Genomic DNA, 19,792 nt, shown 5'->3' with positions numbered 1-19,792 from the left:
TTTATTTTTTTCCTTCATTGTCACCCTTGACATGTATACTTTCAAATAAGCTATATCATTCTTCAAAAAATATTAACTAAAATCGAGAAAAATCGCGTTTTTTTCCCACTGACCCCTGGTCAAATTTTATTTAGTCTAATTATATATTCAAAACAGGTAAATTGCTATTTTTGGTTGCCTAAAAACTTTGTTGAGTTATGGCATCATGTATGAAGTAGTGACCATTTGCTTGCTTATTGAAGCGGCTTTTTCAGAGGTAAAAATATGGCGTTGTGGAAATTGTGAGTTTGAGACTAATTGCAGTCTAAAAAAGCCAGATCAATGAGTAATGGGGAAGAAATTTGCAACAAATGATTCTGTTTTATATTTTGTGTGGATATTACTGTAAGGCATATGAAGATTTTCATTCAGGTATAGCAATTAAACCAGAAAACAAACCATATTAGACGTTATGGTGTCCATATACATAACAAGTAAAGAATCTCACATGAATTTCATTATCATGCTGATTATAAAATCAATGTTTTTTTGATAATTAACAGTTCATTTTTCACTTAGAAAGCAATTACAACCAGGCTTTTGTAAATAGAATTCTAACTGACAATTTAAACTTGTCCAATACCCTATTTTGAGGTCGTAAACTTTGCATGAAGTATGAGTATCACCTTTATGTTGTAAACATTTCAATCCAATACTCCTAACAATTGTGTTTTGTACTGCATTCGTTTCTTGTGGCAGTAATAACTCTTGAAAGAATGGTTGGAATGCAATGAAAATCAGCCAACATATGTGAAATTAAATACTTTACAAAATAAACTTCAAAAAACAAGGTCATCCAATCATGTCATAGTAGAAACTTGACGGAAAGTTGTGAAATTTATTAATTTTTCAATCTTACCGAGATGACTATGATCGAATTTATATTGACATCTTATACAGTCATAGATTTAGGTTTATATTGTAATACATATACATCTGAATGCTACAGAAAAAATTCGGTTGTTGTATGACTTTTCGTTCAATAGATATCTTTGCCACAAATTTCCTCATATTTTTAACCCTGAAATTGTCGCCATGGCAATTGAATATCCGGTTTTCCCCCTGCACTGCATTTTACCATCTACTGCAACAAAAAGATGACAAACTCTGAAAACAAGGTACTACACGGTTAGTGTTTTAAAATGGCCCAGACAATAGCCTTAAATCATACCTCGAGTAAATGACTTTGATCAGTCAATTATTGCTAATTGTTGTGACCGAAAAAGCTACAAATTTGGTAAATTCACGCACTATCAGTGACTAATTGACACGGAACATTGCTGGGGTAGGTCCGCGGGTGGTTGAAAGAAGGGGTGATCGGGACACCACTGAGAAACAGAAATACGTTTTTCTTAATGTTTCTTCTTGTCAGACCCGCTTATAAGTAATTGAATATTTTCAAAAGCGTTACTGCTAGCAATTTTATCATGTATACATTGTACCACTGCACACAGAGGGAAGCACAACCCTCATACTCCCCTTGTCTCTTATCTATACAGGGACATTCACGATGTAATACATATATCTCATAGTGGGAAGGATTTCCCTTACTGAACTGGCCAGGGCAAATCATCCTTTCTTTAAAAATGTACACTGACTGGTGAGAAATTTTACCTCTGTTTAAGTCTCGTAGCAGGATACCACACCATCTGAATGAGACAGAGGTCTTCTAGCCAAAAAAAGGAAATATGCACGTGCACTCTCACCTCTTTGAATTCCATTAATAAGTCCCTGGTCACATGTACGCTCCTTTTCCGGACTAGCTTGATGGCGACCAGGTTACCTTGGTACCGACCGACCCGTGTGAACATTTGTGCGTCATGAGAATTCGTGGTACTTTGTACTGCCGTGTCTCCGCTAAACTGTTAAGTCAAACAAGTAAAAATGACTTAAAATTGTTGTCTTTGCAGTTCTTGTTGCGGTCTCTGCTTCTTGAGGAAGGATATTAATAAAGAGTAAGTTTAGTTTTTCATGATTGCCCTTTATCTATTGAAAGGTGGCAAATGTAGCCAGGCGGTTTTTATAGCTGAAGTGTGTACTTTGTGAGAAGCTACCGTTGGTTGGGAGTTCGAAAACCGAACAAGAAATTAATGAACTGGTAAAAATTTAATCACATTCTGTCATATGTAACATTATGCTATGTCATGTGCAACATTATGCTATGTTATGTCATGCCATGTTGTGTCGTGTTTGTTGTACTGACTGATGTTGCTTTGCATGGCTGTGCTGTATTAGTTTATGTTAATTTATATCTGATGTCATGATTGACGTTCTTTTTTAGTGTGTGTTTGTGTGGGTCGTTATTCCTTTTGGGTTTATAAGCTTCATTGTATCTTTTTTAATGCAGATGCATTAGACTTTCATTGTTTACGTACCGTACAGCGCATTGAAGCTTTTTTGTATTGCACTTTTAGAAATATATATATTATTAATATATTATATCTCATTCAATGGACCATATGTCGCATCCTACTGTTTTGTGTTTTTATCAAAACTACATTATATCTTCATACATTATCGTGTTATATTTAAAAGCATATCATATTAAACTGGTGTACGTTATATGTAAGTATTTATGTAATACTGATATATTATGTTCTTGACTTTCGCCCTATACAGTTCTGTACACTGATGACATAAAACAAGAATTGACGGAAACAGTTGATTAAAGGTTTGAAAAGTTACGCCATTCTACCTGAAGTGGTACTGATTAAAAAATATTTTGTTTTGCCAAAAGCTTATGCTTTCCCGAAGGCCGATTCGAAGGAAATTAATGCATAGATGTAACCAGGTTGCAGTGGAGATTCCCTTTGGCGTGACGCGATGTAAAGAATCTTTACAAAGCTTAACTTGATAAAGAATTACATTAAAAGCATCTCAGAAGAATCGAATCGTGTTTGCTGTCTATCAAACAGATCAATTGAATTTTGTGTCTGCTAAAATGGCGCACACGCAGCCTCGGTGTTTTTGACCAGCGATGCAGTATGCATCCTTCTTTTAAATACGTGACGAGACAGACGCATTTCAAGGAATGTAAAGGTACAATTACGAACAAACACTGATTTGAAGAAGTTATCGCTCAAATCTATATACGGATACCATGGCCATTGATAGTACGCGCTAACACCAGATCAATTAAGGTTTATGCACATTATACTAGCTAACGTGCAACACAGAGTTCGGCGTTACCAAATGAAATTGTACTATTTAATGAAGCATTGTTTTAAGTGAGATTTTTCACAAAGGAAATTAATAGGATTTGGCCGTTAGGTTTGCTACGGTAGACGGTCTGCATACTACTTTCCTTGAACCTTCTTAGGCGGTGTGTCTGCCTTTGCTACAATCGTTGTTCCCTGAAGCAGGTTTCTCAAGTTTGAAGGGCATGTTGCCTTATTGCATTACTTTCCGAGATGGGATCTGCTTTCACCAGAAGCTGGTGTTTAACATCCAATCTTGTCTGACACGGCCCTTGGCTTAACCTTATCAATGTAATCTTCTGAAATGAAGTTGCGATCGGCGTCAGTCTGTGTGTCCGCTCTAATTGCATTGTACGGGTTGGTTTTAGTCGTTCTAGCGCCGTTGCCTGTTTTGCATATTACAGATTCAAGGTCTTCAGGGGGAGACATGAGTGTGTTTTGCTGTCTACAGTGAGTGATGGACACAGTCGGGCGAAAAAGAGTTATCGTCGTCGGTGTGTGTTTTAATCATCTATCATACTACGAACTTTTGACTCGAGATTTCTTTGATTGGATGGACATCATTGTCTTTTAAGATTGCATTAGGATTCATTGCAAATTAGATTGTATCTGAGTCTCTGACGCGCACAGGTGCGACTCTTTGAACTTTTCACACGCACTTCACGCCCTCTTCAATTTGCTCTCAACTAACTTTCTATTGCAAAACCTACAGTTACCGAAAACGGTTAATATATTTACTGAACCTAAGGTCTACAAGCTGCATAAGACAACTTTCATGGGTAACAGAATGTGCAAGTATGTGTACTAGCTTTTGCGTCATATGATCACATCGAATCTCAGGGGTAATTTGACAATACTATGACTTTGTACCAGATGTTGTTGTTCAAGTTGTATAGATTTTGTGGCCAAAACATTGGTGAAACTCGTTTTTGCCATATCTTTGAACCGATCAGATTTTAAATACGCTGGGTTACACTTCGAATAGCACATGGCAGAGGTATTTTGATGTGAGATCACGTGGTCATGAGAAGCAGTTTAAGTTCAAGATATCACCTGCAAATGTTAGCAAGTTAAATGATACAAGACAGAGCGATCAGTGCAATGCCCAAGTTTCGAATCAGATGATAGACTTATGATCTTTCACCTTACAATGCAAAGTTACGTCAATGATTAAGGTCACCTCTTGTCGCAGAGTTGTAAAATTTTGAGTGCTATATTAGCAAGCACATTTTTATCTTAACCATTCAAAACATATGTATAACAATCATTTGTTTTAGCTACAGTCTCTATACAATACTGACTTTATTTCTAATGTACCAAAATATAACCTTTTGAAGAATACAGATGAATTCTAATTCTTAAAAGCAACAGCAGGAAGGAACAGAAGCGAGGAGGCAAGAAATTTATAAAATCAGATTGAGTCACTTTACCCTACAGATATTGATACCGTTTCAGTGCCATTGGAGATAAATTTGTCACTCCTCTCGGGTTGTGATTTATGTGTTTTTTATGTATATCTTATGTATATTTTATGTATATTTTTTATGTATGCTTTTGGATTGTCACGCTGCAAACCACTGTTTGACTGAGCAATGGGAGTTGAAGAGAGTGACCGCACACTCACCTTGCTCGTGTGACTCAGCTTACTTCCGAAATGAGCTTTACTCCCGGATTCAGTGAACGAAATATCATAGTAGTTGACCTTCCATAGTTTATTCATCAGCTCCTCTTCGTATTTGCGGTTCCTAGTGTAGCAATTCAAAGCGAACACTGTACGTGTGTATGACAGTCAAATGGATAAACACGATGCAAAGCAAAAGCTGTTGATTGTGGTGGAGAATCCGGATAGATATTCAGGTTCTGTGGGTAGTTATAATCATTCTCGATACTATCAGGTCTCAAGCTCAAATGCTGTTTTTTGTCAAGCAATCACTCAATCATTGATAGCTTACTTCAAGGCGTATTGTATCTTCGAGCTCTGTGCACATTCATAGCGTTTGTAGAGAGTTTGACAACACATCAAAAGTGGAAGGCATTTGCTATATCACTGCTAATAATAAAGCAAAGATCAGCGAGGCATTCACAGGGGTAATTTTAGAGAGCGGATTATGTGAGCTAACGTAAGAGGAGTAACGCAACATTTCACCAGCGGCAGAAATTCAGAGTGCGAGCCTAGAAAACCGTTGCCGATAGAGCAACTAAATTGTGTATAAGCACCGCAAAGTTACAGAGGGAGTTCATTAGGGACTCAAGTAGAAAGCACGAGCATAGCTACATAGATATTCCTGGTTAGCTGCCAGTCAAAATAAGAAAAACGTATTTTTATGAACGAAAACCAAAGCGAGCAGAGTGACACAGACACCTATGATCTACAAACCATTGTGAAATTATTGAATCTTACCAAAACCATAATATACACGAATGCCTAGATAATAGACTTGATGGAGATACCAACCTAACCGTTGATGTGAAAGAAAACAGAAAAAATACACTGCGGCTGTAACGCTTAACTTCTTGGTCGCAAGGATTAGCTCAACATTCGCAGTCGCAGAATTCATTTTATCTTGACGAATAACATTAGCAAGAATCATAAGCATGACCTCACTATGGCAATCACTATGATGGCGGATTTGTTGGGTTTCTTGTTTTGGGGGGTTTTTTTCGTCTAATTGCTCATAGACTAGCCTCGATATTAACTTATGAACAGAAAAATGAAATGTTCATGCGAGTATTGACGTTTGCAACTACTTGTGCGAGACCACAGATGTTTATGCTCTTTAATAAGTTCAGGAAATGGCGAATGGCATCGAAAGAAATATTGACAACCTACCTGTATATTATATATCCGATTATCGCGATAATTGCAAGACCAATTATAGAACATAATACAGCAACCACTGAGATTTGATCTGTTGGGAATCAAAATTATTTCATACGTAAATGTTAGGAATGGAGTCAGTATATACCGTGTTCAGACTTGATTCATCAGTAATAGGTAGCCGGAAGTGGCCCCATCTGGTCATAAATACGAGTTTTTACGCATCTTTTGTAGTTATCTCTATAATCCTGATAATTAAATCACTTTAACTCCCCTCCGTATCAAAGCTCAATCCTCTGAGTCCTGATACCCGTTCATGAAATCATTCATGGATTTATCCCCCACTACAGACAATTTTTCTCAAAGTTTTTACACCATTCAGCGCTCTTTCAAGGCGATTTCAATAACTTAAGAACTTTGTTACGATGTTCTTACTATAAACATACACTCACATTAAATAAAGTCTTCTGTATTCAGTGTTTATACTTGGTTAATGTTATTCGTCTATGCCACTGAGTCATAACATGTTGCCAATAACCTTATCGGCCCTCATACCTATCTATACTCGCAATATGAAGTGGAGTATCGCAGTTTGTATGGCCCCCGACCCTTGCAGGCCAGAGCTTCTAGTAAGATCCCGACGGTACGCTATATGTATAGAGGGTAACACTTTAAAAGGCTAACTGCAAAGGAACTACGTCATACATACCCATCAACTTTTTGTGTTGGGTAGTGACAATACACCCTCAACTACTGACAAACAACTACATTTACAGGCAAACACGCCCAAGAGATTACTGCAAGAGAGATAGAAAACAGACCATGGGGATGTAGAATGTCTGATTCAGGCACACGTTAGGATGCATAAAACCTAGTACCAAAAACACAGGCGTGCGCCCTCACTCACAGTCACATATACTGACACACACATGTGCAACCTGCGAAAATTGTCTTTATTTCTGTAGCTGACACTTACCGAAACTTTTGGATTTACAGAAATCCTCAGTACACGCAGGGCGATCTGAAGGCGGTGTGGTCCTACCAGACGGCCATACTATTGTATTTCCGATATTTTGATATGTATCTTGACTAAAAGACGGTAAAAAAGGCATCGTAAACTAAGAAAGTCAGAAAGAACAAAGTGCCAGGTCTGGAATCAAACCATGAACGTGATTTATAACGACGAGAAAGTGACAACTTAACTTTTAATATGCAAAAGTCGACCGCCTCCGGAAGATTAGTCGAAGATTTATAATCAATATGTCGTGATAGTCGCATGTCCAGGAAATATATGGTGTCCCCAGGCTACGGTGCAACTAGTAAAAAGCGCCATCTATCAAATACCTCACGCGGGGAACGATATTGATTCTCGTTCGTTAACGTCACACACGTGGTGATAAATGGATCTCGCAATGTCACAAAGAACTCCGTGAACAATAACGATCTTGTTGTCGACCATAAATAATGACAAAAGCGACACTTCTGCTTACTTAAGACAAGCTCTAAATAAGTATTTAAAGACGGAAATTATGATTGTAGACAATACCCATATCAAACTTCACCACCAGAATCATAACAGTACAAGGGCATGAATTACGTCACCCATAGGCAGTTTACAGGAAAGATTAAGAGAACCCTGATCATAGGTTCTATATCAGACCCTGATGTTCTCCTTCTTTGTGAGAGGGTAATGATCCTTCTTTGCCATCCACACCAGAGACAATTACTAAAGTAAAATAAAATTCGAGCGGTAAAGTAATTTTTACAACGCTTTATTCGTTCGTTTGGTTTTCTTTTGTCTCTCTCTTTTACAAGAACTAGTCATTGAGCAGTAAGTATTGTTTTTCAATGTTTCTGTATTTCTTAATTCATTCAAATGATATGATGATTCCTGTGAATATAGTCGCTCACCTGTAGTAGTACTCTGCTACTTTGACGTATGTGCCATTCTGGACGTTTCGTAGCATGAAGTTCAGGTATGTGTCGCCATTTTCGTCAATGCTGACATCACCAGCAATACCTGCAAAACAATATTACACAGTGCCGCACTGTGAAATCGTATACTTTCATGCATGGGGATTTAATTTTACTATTTGTACATTTGAGATATTTTCAGTCACAGTGGGATTTACTTTCAACTATTTGCCAGTGAAAGAATAAACTTCATTGACTTCGTTTGCATATTGCGTGATCTTGTCTTGTGCTGTTTTGTAGTTGTCATCGACTATGTAAACCTGATTTTTTTATCTTAGGATTTTGGATGATAGATGGGTATGAATGTGATTATTTGTGAATTTGTATCTTATATATTCAGCTGGATTTAATTCAGCTAGATTCGAGAAATTACGCTTTTGTGTGTCGGTAAGAGAACTATTGCGCTATATTGCGATTAATCATACATGAAATACGTCAAACAATTTTTAAGTCAGCTGTTCATATCTGATATTGATTTTTCATATAATCACTCGCAGAGGAGATACAATGATGAAACTAGTGCTCATCTGAAATCACGTATTCAGGAATTTGATCGTCTACTCAGGCAGATGTTCGCTACGTTAATTGGTTTGTGGGGATTAAGATGCATCTTGCGAAGTTCATGTCGACCGAATTGCTTAGCCAAGATAATCTTGCCACAGATTCGTTCTGAGACCTGCCGAAGGAACTACCCAATCGAGCATTGTTCATCAACGGGGATGCTGAAAGACGCTAGTTAAACCGGCTGGAAACTTTAAATGTCACGAACCAGCATCTTTTCAAACTTGAAATTACATTTCATTTCAGGAATCGATGGTTTACCCGACTCAGCAACGATTACTCTTGTTAGGTTACTGGCACACCTCACCGTAGAAATGAAAATGAGCATGAGCAAATAAAAGTTTCTTGAAGTAACTTTTGTTAACAGAACAGCTCACTACATTTAGTGTGTGTGTGTGTGTATATATATATATATATATATATATATATATATATATATATATATATATATATATATATATATATATATATATATATATATATATATATATATATATATGACAGAAAGACATGCAGATAGATATATGCCTTTGTATTGATAGACCGATAGACAAGTACATAAGTAGGTTGACATATTTAAAGATAAATCGATAAATGGATTAGAGAGAGAGGTAGAATCAACTTTTGCTCCTCGAGTTTCACACAATGGAGTGATGATAAGATTGGCAACATTATTTTCTTTGACCTTTTCCGGTTGCATATTTTCATTTTAGTTAGGTGGTCGGAAAGTCAATAGGCAAATTAATTTGCCGGTTCTACTGTTAGGAAACTTTAGCTACATAAACGGTTTAAGGTGGCGTTGCACATAACAAAGCCTGTTTTGGTAAAACATACCTTTCTTGTAAAGAATCATTCAATTTTCGTTCATTTGTTAACCCAAGATTACAATATTAAATGGTTACACCTTGTAGCAAGACAAGCAGTCGTAAGTTCGGTGAGAAAATAGTGTAAATTTATGCACTTTTTGCAAATTACACCATTTCCTGGCTTCTTTTCAAAATTTTAAATTTACTGGTTTGGTCAAATTTTGTGAAATTTCCACAAAACAACAATTTTCTTTTGCAATAAAAATTCTTACATTTCTAATAAGAGTAATTCCAATTTCGCTTATGGTGATTATATCACTCCTTTGAATCTCTGTCTTTCAACCCCCGCCATGTAAGATTGAAAATAGATAAAAATGCAAAACAAAAGAGTCGGTTTTATCGACATATACTGTAGTTTGGATTGAGATATCAACTTTCATAAAGTAGTATTAAGATTTAGACTTCAATTAATTTGTATCATTCAAACCAAAATTAAAATTTTCTACCCTAAACATGTGCCCTCTACATCCTTCGAGTACACTGTTGCTACCATTTGAAACTTAATTCTCCCTGCTTTTTAAAAATATATAGTAAGGGGGCTTTTAAGGTTCCAAGACAAGAAATTGACCTTTTTAATCTAACAATTCTCTGGTGGTTAATAAGCTCAGAACCCCTTAAATTATACATTTTCTGAAAGCCTGGATATAGGGGAACATTTTGGTAACTACAGTGTCACCATTATTTACATAACTATCATGTGACAGGTAATTTGCATAACCTTTCAAAAATCGGTTTTCCCTATGTTTTGTTTATATATATATATATATATATATAAATATATATATATATATATATATAAATTATATATATATATATATATATATATATATATATATATATATATATATATATATATTTTCTTTAAATTCAGAATATCTGTTGGATAGCTACACTGGCAAATCGAAAAGTGAGATTTATGCCCCTTGTTACATTATGAATGGTATTGATTAAAATAAGTTATAGTTTCCTGCTATTCAAAGATGTCATTTGAACAACTCTTTGTCGCTTCCTTTTCACTATCCTGGATCACGACACCGGAATATTTATCTAACTGTAGCCCAATGGAAAGTTTGAAATCCTCCTTAATCATCTACGAGGAGTCGTGGTCATAATGAGCAGATGCGTCATCTACCCTTTTCCCAGCTTACCTTGGAATGTCCTGTTGAACAATCTTTGGCTGATGTTACTGCCATCGTTTTCAATCACACCGTTACTAAGGCTATCATTCAGAGCGACGGCGTACAAAAGAATAGCGTCGTAAATCATGATCGCCTCTAAACTAACCTACAAAAGAGGAAATTAGAGATGATATATGCCCACGCACACTTTCAGCGAACAGGGGAAGTCTTGATGATAAAATGAGCAAATACATAGGTTATTGCTAACTTGCAATAATTCATGACAAGATAAATTTCTGTCTACATGCATAATACGTTCGTCACGGAGTATATAAATATCACACACTGGATTACAGTCCCGAATTTATATTCAAGCTTTTATGAAAAAAGTTTTACAGCATGTCTAGTCTTTTCATTGTACATGTCAATAACCGGCTAAAGTGCAAAGCACCAATGGAGTACCTCTGTGGCCAGTGTGCACCTTCTTTTCCATTTTTGATTTCTCGAACTTCTTAAGGGCATAAAAATGAACTATAGATCAAAGTTATCCCTCTTTCCGAAAAGCACTATCCCTGAGAACTACTGCGTGTAGTATTTCAGTTGATTTAATCATTGGTATATCAATTTAATATAGTTCCTACAAATAACGCTTCCGTACCTGGTCATCGTCTGGCATTTCGTAGTGAAATGGGTCCATCCTCATCTTCTGCCTGACCTCAATCTTAAAATTTTCATATAAGGGATCATCGTGCGGCTCGAGTACATTAATGTCCAATAAGCCTGAGGCATAAAACAAACAAGAAATAAGTAATCCCACTGTAACCCTGGGGGCTTTTTCCTCATCTTGGTTGAAAATGCTGCACAGCTACGTACCTCAGCCATTGACGTTATACGATACGGTACATAATCAGTGCCTCTCAAACACAAGAGTAATTTCTGTAATATTCTTACCAACATACAGACCAACGTTTCACTAAGTTATGAACACCCTCATACAAATAACAGCACAGCTTCGCGCCTTTGTACCCTTGTCCAAGAAATTGTTTATTTTTTACTGAAAAAGTCTGGGTAAATTTTACAAACACGTCAATTGTACACGTACATTTCAGGACATTCATTCATCTTTAGATGGGCCAGACATCTATTTGTCGGTGTATAAGACGCAAGGCGACAGTCAAACGTCTGCATCACAGTAGCGTCTGCTATATATCAGTTTTACCCCGAGAAAGATGAGACTCTTTTGATGCATGCGGGGGTTGATAAAGTATTTTCCCTCGATTTAGTGTTGCCGCAAAAGAAAATTTATACCTCATTCAGATACCAAATTGCAGTTTAATTCTACAATCGAGACGCTATTCTTTAGGGTGGGATGTGATGTCTGTGTACAGAAAACCATCGAATTCAAAGTTCTTTCTACGAATACCGACGCGTTTACTGTGGGCATTAAATAACGTTGGTTTAAATGGCACAGGGTTAATCTTTATCACTACTTAAAGCTCCAGATCAAAACGTGTCTGTTACGTACTAGGAGTCACGACATTATTAAAACAAACATATGGGAATGCAATCAGATTATAATCAATACAACATACTTCGACATTCGGAGGTATTTTTTATTGAATGTGTCTGAGAAACTGCAATAACAAATTAATCACGGAAAGTGCAAGACATTGGTTGTGTTTGCTCGAGAGAGCCTTAGACAGTGTGCGTGATGTAATAAAGATGGACCAGACTCGTTGCTTGTTGAACATTATTCTCCAATTATGGGCAGTGAAAATTGCCCAACATCAATCATGTAAGAGCTACGGAAAATGAGAATCGCACTTGTGATGAATTAGAACATGTAAATTTAACCCTCGTAGTATCCTTTACCTAATTTCGTGTAAAGAAATGCACATGAAACATGCCAGTGGAAATAAATTGCAACGATAATCAGTTTTGGTATGATATATATCAGTGTCTTATCTGTCATTACGTTGTCAAGGAGGAACAGCCGGAGAATAGGTCTGTTCAGTGGATTGTCAAGCAGCCGGACACCGTGAATCAGTCAGTTTGGTTTGTAGACATCCCATCCAAGAAGGTAGTTAAGCCACTAATAGATATTACGGTTGGCAGTAGATACGAGTTGATAGATCGATCAATAGACAGGACGAGATGTATGTATATAAAGTAGTGACTGAGAGCAAGTTCTAACAGTAGAGGACACCATGTATGTATGTATGTATGTATGTATGTATGTATGTATGTATGTTAGTATGTTAGAGAGAGAGAGAGAGAGAGAGAGAGAGAGAGAGAGAGAGAGAGAGAGAGAGAGAGAGAGAGAGAGAGAGAGAGAGAGAGTATGTATGTATGTATGTATGTCGATTGATGGATTGGAGGGTAAATTGGCAAGAAGACCGAACGACCAAACCAGCAGCATAAGCATCTTGGGTAGAAACGGGAAATTATTGTCATAATACGACACACACAAAGATATCTTTCAAGGACAATCAAGGACGCTAAAACTAGTTCAGAATCGTATCCAAGTGTACTTTTCATCTTATTCAGTCGAATACGTACGCTGAGGATTTGCGCAAAGAACTATGGGAATAAACTATCGATACGCAATCAAAGGATTAAGTGCGCAAAATATTGGTTTGATACAGCTGTTGTTCTCTAATACTTATTCTCCTTGGGGACCAACTTGTACGCTACATTCTGCTCGGTGAAGGAACATAAAGTCTTGAAGTGTTTGCAGTTTGTAATTGAAATCTTTGGAGGAAACTTAACATTTTTATTGGATCGTACTCCACCTGATTCCCCGTTGAAATGTGCGTCACCAAAGTAATTGCCGTTGAAAATGAGAGTGTAATTTTCTTATTGGAAAAGTTCAATGCAAATAAGCCTGAGCAAATACACATAGGAAATCATCATTTTTTCATAGATGTGATATATAACTCACAACCGCCTATTTTTTGGTAAAATTGGGCTACCATCACCGGAAAATGCGGATCTATTTGTGCAAAGTCGGCGAAAGGATTGAGGTCAGGCCCAATTTTCTATCACAACTGAATGTGTCACGGAGTAGACGTTCGTAAGCACAATCTGCTATCGTTCACGGCAGAAGCGATTCATTTCGAGGATATAGCGTTGATATTGGGTGTATGTTTTTTTTTTTAAATATCTGCCTAGTATATTAGGTGATGTGATCAATATCAGGGAAGAATTCCCGAGTCTATCACCCTGTCTATTATATTCTATTTCAATGGGTATGGTCAATTTTTGTCTAATGCTATAAGTGTGGTCAATTTTAATAAGTATGGATCAACATCTTAATGTTAATGTTAATTTGGTGTATATATATATATATATATATATATATATATATATATATATATATATATATATATATATATATGTTTGTATGTATGTATGTATGTATGTATGTTTTTATGTATGTATGTATGTATGTATGTATGTATGTATGTATGTATGTATGTATGTATGTATGTATATTTATCTGTTCTCCATGTATATATGGAAAGTCGATCCCTGTCGCCATGTCGTTCAATCAGCAAGGAAAGAGACTGTTGAATAAGATGAGCGTTATTGGCATGTAAAAAATTGTTCACGTCCACTTAAGTAGCTGTTTGCACGGCGCTTTCACGCCTACCGTCACATCGGCGATACTGCTGTAAAATCTTCGAATGGCCCCGAGTTTGTCCCCGGAGACTACTGAAAACATGGCCCGGGAACATTGCAGTGGAGATGGAAAGACCGACAATCAAGTCAAGAGCCGGGCTCAATACTTGATAACTAGCCCGCAGAGGCTGACGACGAACTGCATAGATTAGTTGATAATCTGTTTTTCTACCCAGCTATTGAGATGAAAGACATCGAGAATACGGAAAGCCTTGCTATCTACGTGAGCTCGGACTTACTGTCCTTAAGCGTCGGGCACGCTTTGTCCAGACAAAAAAAAGTCTGACTTTCATCTACTGCTTTCATACTTCGTTTAATGCACTTTTTGGAAGGGATGAAGCAACTTCGCATAACGAAACTATTTTGCATTAGTGGGGATTCGTTATGGGGCGTTCATTTTGCGTTGCTTCAACTGTCTTTGCATCACAAGATGATTTAAGATTGTAAGTGTTTTCAATAAATTAATATGCCAGCCCTAAGACAAGTACATACAAAATATGAACAAAAACAATATATGATCACATCGCAAAACAAAGCTACTTTCGATGGTATTCTAGGGTAGATTTAGTCCACACATGATTTTTCGTGGCACACTGATCGATGACAATTCCTGGTTATCACTGTTCATATGATAAAAATCTGTGTAACACTGACTCACTTTGAAAGTGATACATCAACTCTGCAACAACAAGCGTGGAGGCGGTTTAGCTGAGATTATGTACTGCGATATGACATCAAAACAAGTCCAATAATAATCATTGTTATACATCTGAGTCTTTAACGTAAAGAATTTCGTCGTACAGTAAGTTTCGGTATCAGAGAAGGCGGAGTCCAATAACTTTGACGCGGAGTAAAATAACTTTTGTGTTATTGGACGCTGTTTGACCTTTGACCTCAAAACACATTTACGTCAGCGCGAAGAAAAAAGAAAGATGATTTTAAATATTTAACAAAAATATACTTCTAAACATTCAGTACTTCACGATGTTAGTAGTGGTGAATCAAAAACCTGTAAATTTGAGTGAAATTATGCTGCTGACCTACAATTTCTATCACGTACACTGCGCTGCGCGGGTTTGAAATTTCGTTCTGTGCGCTTAGCGGACGCGCTGAACGCGTTCTCAGTTTGCTCGCGGTCGCTCAGTGCAGTGCGGGACGGGCATCCCAAAAAAGCTTTAATTTTGACTTTTTCGCGGTAAAATTGGACTAAAAAGGTGTATAATATAATAAGGTTATTCACAAAATACAGGGATTTATGTCCTCGTACATCGTACGCTTCGGCTTGTCCTCGACGCTACGCGTCTCGGACAATACCTCCGCTGCACGATGTAATCAGACATAAATCCCGGTGTTTTGTGAATAACCTTACAGTATCATTCAAGGTAAATGAATAATTCTATAGGCCCATAAAACAAGCGTAAAATAACAACAGGATCACCTTGAACCTCTGCCCAGCGGTGGTACCATTACGCGACTGTAGCTCGTTCATAATATATGTTGATATACAGACTCACCCTGAATCCCTTAACATTACTCAGCTAGGTTTAATCTTTCTAATGACAAAAGCACTTAAAGCCTACACAATACATTTGTGTTCATTTTGAGAGCTGTACAATATATCAGAAAATAGACAGCTATTTACATTTTGAAGCGATCAATCGGTTGGTTCATTGATAAGAAGAAAGTTTACTTGAAACTGGGGTTTGCATGGGCCCATTTGTTCAAAATGTTTCGGTCAAGTGGTCATATTTCGCTTCAACAATAGAAAAACAAGAATTGATTATAGTATTAATGGAGAGCAATTACACTGGCAGTGGTGGGGAATAAAGGAGGCGGTGGACGTGTAAGAATGACCCCTTTATACTGAGAGACTGAACTATTGGAACTCTACACAATTTGAGTGCTTTTTGTACAAATGACGAAGTACTTTCGCCTAACTAATAATATTGGGTTAATATTGGGTTCTTATATTAATACTCCCCTTCCTCTCAAGTTTTCCACTTTATAACGATGACGTCACAGCATCCTCATCAAGCGGATGTGGAGCACAGTCTCTCGCTGGCTCTCTCCTGCTCTAAGCCATTAACAGCGGTCACCGTGGTAACTTCATCGTAATTGTCGGGATCTCTCACTTCCGAGCGCGGAGCCGTGACAAGTCAAGTACAACATGCAAGACTCGAACTTAGATTGGAAAGGAAGATTATCCTTGAAAATCGATCCGTTGCCTAGCAACTGTCAGACAACCTAGAAAGGAATCTACTATAAGATGGAATATTGAATATGTTTCCCGGTTTTGATTGACTTCAGGCACTTAAATACCTACCTACAACGCAGATTTAGTCTTCAAGTTGCCTAATATACGTCTTTGACTCAGATTAAACACTGCATTATCTCATGTTTAAGAAGACTACGCTAAGGTACCCCTCTATGACCTGCTGCCATGTCACCAAATCGAATTATTTGTTCCAGCATGACAAGACTATGCAATGAAGTTACTGGTTACATACATTACGGAGGTAACGCGCTAAACAAATACAAAAAAAACTATGCTTAATCTTATTTTGATCCAAAGAGTGGTTCTTGCAAAATGCCTCTTCTAAACATGAGAGCTCGTGTGTATTTGGAGCCGTGCTCTGTTGAGTTTCATTCAAAATGTTGATACAAAAGTTGCCGTCAAATTTGCAAACACGGACTTGAATTTAGTATATTTCAAAATTTGTTTGGGACTCATACTGTAGCTTCAACTTCCTATCACGGTTTCAATATTATGAATCTGTTTACCAACAGAAGGTATCTAATTCAAATCGTTCGCAAAATCATATTTAGAACCCTTAATCTAATTCAGCAATGAATACGCATATCACCAGACTGTACATTGACTTAAACTACGCCACATTACTCTATAAACATGACTTATACCTGTAATATTCATTTGTCATGGGTAGAGGAAATTTTAAGTCCGAACTTAAGTAACCTTTAATGAACTGCTCCGCTCCGCTGGCGGTTAGGGGGCGTCCGCAAATGAACTTAAAAATTGCACGCTGAGCAGTACATAGTTTATATACGATTATTAATAGTGCGCAACATGATTTCTCATATATCCTATTTTGTCATTTTGGGCAAGTACAAGCATGACGTCAGATGGATGTACTTAATATATTAAATATTACACCGTAAATCACCCAGGTTGAAAGCACCCTCTTCTTAGTTAACGCTGCAGGTTAAAAAAGTGCTTAGAAACAAGTGTTCCTCGGAAAAGGATTTATGAAAATGTTTACCTTCAAATGCTTGTATCGCTTCCTCATCGTCAGTGTCATCCGTGCCGACATTTTTGCCAAAGCGGGCATCCAGCAGAACTTGTATCGAGAGGAAGGAGTACTCGCCGTTTAACATGTCTAATTCAGAGGCACTGAGCAAGAGTTGACGGACATCTCTTCCGTAGGCACAGAGGATAAACACTGGTGGAAAACAAGAAAAACATAACATTAAAATTTTTCCATTTAATAGTGCAGAGCGCTTCTTGATGTTGGCTCGATCTGTCTCGATGATTCACCACCAACTATTTTGATTTAGAACGGACTTACAGAGAAACCAGTCGAGGGAATGAGACGTGATGGTGCCAACGTTCTTAAATCCCGCAAAATATCAACTATTAATCTTTCGCGGTCCATTTAGCATCATTCGAGTATTGATTTCAGTTAGAGGCCCTATCTTCACATCTATATTACAGTATTTTTTTTCTCCGTTTTTCGTCTGTTTTTTCTGTTGTTGATGGCTTGTTACTTTAATAAATCAATGTATGAGTTATCGGTTATAACTTTGATGTATTTCTAAGTAGGTACAGAATACAGTCTCTTGTTCTACTCCCATGTCGAAAGCCTGGTATTCAACTCTTCCATGTAGCCTGTACGTATGCAAATACGACCTGTATCTGTACCCAGTGTTAGTGCTGACAAGTCAATTCCAGTCCGGAGTCTAATAATTCATTGGTCAACAGAAATAGTGTATATTGTACAAAACGTGTAGTGTTTGTACGGTTTCTGCTTTGTCTTGAAACTTACTTGAGGAAGGGAAAGAAGAACAAATGTACCATTTTTATTGTTTTATGGATAGACACTGAAATCTATGTTTTATGGAATAAACGTAATGTTGACAATGCTTGCAGTTTTTGTTCCTGTAATGAAGGTGAGTGGGATATTTGTAACAACGGGGCATATCTGGAGAATAGTGTGCCATGATCCCAACTAAGGTATTTGTTTTCTTATAACAAAGTCTCTTTATGACAAATAAATGGCAAAATTATATTTGTCATAGCGAGACTCAAGTATCTCAGTTTTGAGATTTTACACTAGTCGTTTACATCTATTTCCAACAAAGCTTGATGCGTAAGCATCACTACAAAGGTTTTACCATATCGACAAAGAGCCGAAACAGCTCCTACATGGCAATGCTTAATCCGAAACACATCTGAATGTGGCGCATCCGAAACACATTCTGAATATGAGATGCACTTCGACGAAAGTAATGAACTACGTTATCGAGCCTAAGCGAAGTACTTTTATAAATTACTTGACAATGACACCTTTTAATCGAGTCAAAATGTTTTCTTCTGCGTGCGGTCGCTGTGCTCCGGTGAGTGCGTTGATAAAAAGAGAGGACAAACACTTGTGTCTCACGCCTCTGGTAAACTTAGGGTGTGGAAACACTAGTGTGGGTTGTCTGATGAATGTTTATTGGTGATTCGCTGTCCCTGCGCTCTAAGCATAGGTATTGTTTGACGAATGTGAGGTTGTGTACCGTAAATCCGGACCCACAGCGTGTGCAGACGACACACTTCAAACTTCAATGTGTACTCCTTGTCGGTGGCATAAGCATCAAATTAAGCAAGACGCAATATGGTTATTTTGAAATACCTATTGCAAAATATATTGTTGTGTAATGCCTTTAGTGGTATAAAAGCTGTGAGATGGTATATCAATATGAACATGTTTCGCAGAGCATTTCATGTAGATGATTAGGAATAATATTTTTCGACGAGAAAAAAAATTGCTGACAATGATACTTTGTACAAGAAAATAAGATAACTGCAAGTTTCGTTTGTATTGAAGGGACCGAGTGCAAATATTATCATGTCCCCACTACGCTTGGAGCGAGCGAGCACCAATGCGGGGTCGTTACGTTCTAACATCCGCTATTATAGCGAGCGTTAAATACATTATCGTTTGACGAATGCTCATTGGTCATTCGCCGTCTCCATGTCACGGCATACGTATTAATTGACGAAAGGGAGGATGTGTACTGTAAAACTGGAACTATAGCACTAGCAGACGGCACACATCAAAGTGAACGGGTTTTGCGTATACTCCAATCAGTTACATATGTGGACCTTGAGCACATAATGCACAGCAAAAATGATTATCACGTAATGATTTTGAAGGTATTAAGCAGTGAGAAGAAAACACACATGAGTATGAGCATCTTTCTCAAAGCATTTGATGTAGGGAAGAATGAGGGCTTTATTTTTCGAAGGGGAATTAC

The 19,792-nt window shown here is 37.3% G+C and overlaps 1 protein-coding gene across 2 annotated transcripts in view; it reads right to left on the bottom strand.

Annotated features, from left to right (window-relative positions):
* The window catches only part of LOC139117290 (atrial natriuretic peptide receptor 1-like), a 77,996-nt gene that overhangs the window by 14,045 nt on the left and 44,159 nt on the right, over window positions 1–19,792 (bottom strand). The window contains exons 2-10 of one of the 2 annotated variants that reach the window (XM_070680261.1): window positions 17,533–17,712; window positions 11,232–11,353; window positions 10,604–10,739; window positions 7,966–8,074; window positions 7,031–7,143; window positions 6,067–6,145; window positions 5,638–5,691; window positions 4,861–4,981; window positions 1,746–1,901 (exon numbers count right to left, since the gene is read on the bottom strand). In XM_070680261.1, coding sequence (XP_070536362.1) covers window positions 1,746–1,901; window positions 4,861–4,981; window positions 5,638–5,691; window positions 6,067–6,145; window positions 7,031–7,143; window positions 7,966–8,074; window positions 10,604–10,739; window positions 11,232–11,353; window positions 17,533–17,712 — 1,070 coding nt within the window. The remainder of the gene's footprint in view (window positions 1–1,745; window positions 1,902–4,860; window positions 4,982–5,637; window positions 5,692–6,066; window positions 6,146–7,030; window positions 7,144–7,965; window positions 8,075–10,603; window positions 10,740–11,231; window positions 11,354–17,532; window positions 17,713–19,792) is intronic. The other variant, XM_070680262.1, reaches the window with a different exon arrangement.

The sequence above is a fragment of the Ptychodera flava genome, chromosome 18 (genome assembly GCF_041260155.1).
Source record: "Ptychodera flava strain L36383 chromosome 18, AS_Pfla_20210202, whole genome shotgun sequence".
NCBI classification, from domain to species: domain Eukaryota; kingdom Metazoa; phylum Hemichordata; class Enteropneusta; family Ptychoderidae; genus Ptychodera; species Ptychodera flava.
Note: the sequence above shows the minus strand (reverse complement) of the source record. Positions and strands in the feature narration are given on the sequence as shown.